This window comes from Taurulus bubalis, assembly GCF_910589615.1.
Source record: "Taurulus bubalis genome assembly, chromosome: 7".
In the NCBI taxonomy this organism is placed as follows: Eukaryota; Metazoa; Chordata; class Actinopteri; order Perciformes; family Cottidae; genus Taurulus; species Taurulus bubalis.
This window is the reverse complement of record NC_136595.1, coordinates 13,293,090-13,296,141: the sequence shown is the minus strand read 5'-3', so window position 1 is coordinate 13,296,141 and position 3,052 is coordinate 13,293,090. Positions and strand designations below refer to the sequence as shown.

The 3,052-nt window shown below is 42.1% G+C and overlaps 1 protein-coding gene across 1 annotated transcript in view; it reads left to right on the top strand.

Annotated features, from left to right (window-relative positions):
- Positions 1-1,228: 1,228 nt before the first annotated feature.
- Positions 1,229-3,052, top strand: part of anos1b (anosmin 1b) — a gene marked incomplete at its 5' end in the record, with an annotated part of 37,872 nt that continues 36,048 nt past the window's right edge. The window contains one exon of the mRNA XM_079220562.1: positions 1,229-1,405. Within this exon, the coding sequence (XP_079076688.1) occupies positions 1,229-1,405 (177 nt within the window). The remainder of the gene's footprint in view (positions 1,406-3,052) is intronic.

The following is a 3,052-nucleotide window of genomic DNA, read 5'->3' as shown; positions in this document are numbered from 1 at the left end:
TTTTGATTTTCAACAAAGTGGTCCTTATATTTCATTGAGTAGATAGTTGATATATGTGAATCTGTTTATTTGTGACGATGATGATGATGATGTTGATGGTGTACTGATCATCGTGTGGATGATGTTGAATAAGAGGAGGCAAGAGGAAATATGATGATAAAGGTAAAAAGTGAGGTAGCGAGGATGAAAATAATGATGCAATGACAATTATCTTGATAATGATGATAATGGAAATATTAAAATCAACTAATGAAAAAGATGATGATCATGCATAATCAGCATCAGTGAAACAAGAGAAAATATGATTATGTGTTTATTTCAATTAACTGGTATGCAGGGTTATCATGGTTATCTTGGCTGTCATGGTGATGATTATGACGATGGGGTGGGGATAATTTATAATTATGAAGATGAAGATCAAAATAAAAAGTAAAAGTCATGAAAGTGGGACCGTAAGTGCATGAACAATACCAAGATTTGAAACTGAAGCAGCTAAATGGAACTCGGCCATCTTTAATCTAATTATTTACACCTGCACTTTTTCTACAGTAACATGCCAAAAAAAGATCTATGTCTCCTACCGCTATATGGTGCTGACCAACAAGAGCCTGTTGCATAATGCACCTGTGATGATGAGGATGAAGGTGACAGTGATGCTTGATGGCTGTGAGGATTATGTTGGCATGCAGGATAAGGACAATGTGCACAGGTAGAGTGAGTGAGAGAGTGAGGGAGTGGTGCAGTTTAATGGCTTGCTTGATTAGCACCAATGATGCAATGGAGAATAAACAAGGTGAGGGAAATGTAAAAGTGAATTTGATGATGATGATGATGATGATGATGATGATGATTATCATGTTATGAGCTGCATTCATGGAAGGGATTCAGTGATGATGATGATGATGATGATGATGATGATTATAATGATAATGATAATTGATAGACTAATTGGAGGAGGAAGTGGATCAAATCAAAGCTTAGAGGATGATGATAAAGATATTTAAGTAAAAAGATTCTTTAAAAAGTAACTTGTACCGGCGGTGGGAGTGTCCGCGAGGAGGGAAAGCCGCTCAACGAGCTGCTCGCGCGCAGACAGGAGCAGCGTTGAGATGTTTTCATTCTGAGCCTAAAGGGTCGCGAGAGCAGGACGCTGACGAGCCCTGACACGAGGACGAAAAGTCTGCCGTGTAACTTGCGCGTTTCTTTCATTCGTATCTCTTTCGGAGTAATGTCCGTCCGTCGGGCCGCTTTCGTGCTCCTGTGCGCGGTGCTGGCGGTGACTCGCGCTCGCAGGAGTTCACCGGAGCAGGAGGACGTTCAGGAGAAAATCAGCAGCGCAAGATGCACGTCCAGGTGCCTCACTCTGCATATGACTCAGCTGACGACTGCCTTCAGACACCTCCAGGTACCTGTGGGGGATGTTGAGGGGTGAAATTAACAGACATTGGGGCAATCTTGAATCAATCAGATGCAGTCAAGTGTCAAATTCATAGGCTAAACATACATCAGAAGGATTACAAATACTTTCTCATAATCCACTGACATGATGACAGTGAAGCAGAAGCGACAGTGCATACAGGGCTGAATATGTTCCCAGTGAGGCGTGCAGCCACAGATATTGACATTAACTTTAACACAAATTGGGTGATGAAACTTTATCAAAACATTGAAACATTACATAAATAATCATGTTTAGTTGGTCTGATTTGTGAAAAGACCCCGCTGATATTGCAATACCTCATTATAATTTTGTGGCTATCATCAAAATCTTTAAAATATTCTTTCCTTTCTAGAGGTCACAGATGTCATATGGTGCAGATATTTAAAATCCTCTTTCAGGTGTTGTTATGCACAACAGAAAGAGCAGAGTGGAGCACTTTGTCGTACCAGAAGAAACTGTGGGATCTCGCCTAAAACAATGCATTGTGTCCAACATGGTTTTCATAAGAATGTTTGAAGAAATGTTTTGATGTTGCTCAGACTGAAGTTTCCCTGTGTCAGGACTCAGAGGGTCAATGGTACCCTGAAAAAATGTAGGTTACTGGTTTATAGTGGATGACAAAATTACTCATCCCAGTGAAATCGCTGGCCCATGTTCTGTTGTCTTTGTAGTGAGGAATGTGATTAACGGGGACATTAGGACGTTACCAAGTTGAAAAGCCACTTATCGTTAACGGCTTCAGCATGTGCATGCTGTGTAGTGGGTGGGAAAGTCATTAACCACAGAGTTCAGCCCAGTGGCTCTGTGTGTGTAGAATAAAGTGTGTGTGTGTGTGTGTGTGTGTTTGTGTGTGTGTGTGTGTGTGTGTGTGTGTGTGTGTGTGTGTGTGTGTGTGTGTGTGTGTGTGTGTGTGCATATGTTCATGTATAAAATAAAAGTTTGGTCTGGTCCGCGTCCATCCAGAAAAGACTCCCGGCACCTGTGCATTGGGTAATGAGGGTGGCCCCTGGATGACTCCCTGACTCTCTAGCAGTGTGCGTGTGTGTGTGTGTGTGTGTGTGTGTGTGTGTGTGTGTGTGTGTGCGTGTGTGAGAAAGGGAACATTTAGTTTAAACTTTATGAAGTGCAGTGCAGTAGTCAGATGTTGAGCATCAAAACGGCAGTGATGGAAATGAAACCAACTGACTGGGAGGTAGCAAACAGGCCAGATATTCAATTTCAACTTGGGTTTCCATTTGAAAAGTGTTGTTGCATTTAGGGCTGCACGATATGAGGAAAATATGCAAAGTAGCTGTTTGATATTGCATTATGACATTACTTATACAATTATTGCATGCCGATGCCTCTGATGACAACGTGTAGTACATCCCGTGGACCCTCGCTTACTCGCTGGTGCGGAGAATAGTTTCAGCTTCTGTCTCTCACTCAACTTCACACTCTCTACGCACATACCATCAGTCATCATTCTCCCCATTCGTATGTTTTTTCTCCAAGACTCAATGAATGTTTTTTTGCGTTCCAACTCGTGTGTTGTTTTAGGATTCACTCCCATTTACTCTGTGACGTAAACAAGCCTGCCTGTGTCTGTGTCTGTGCGGCGTGGCCAAATCG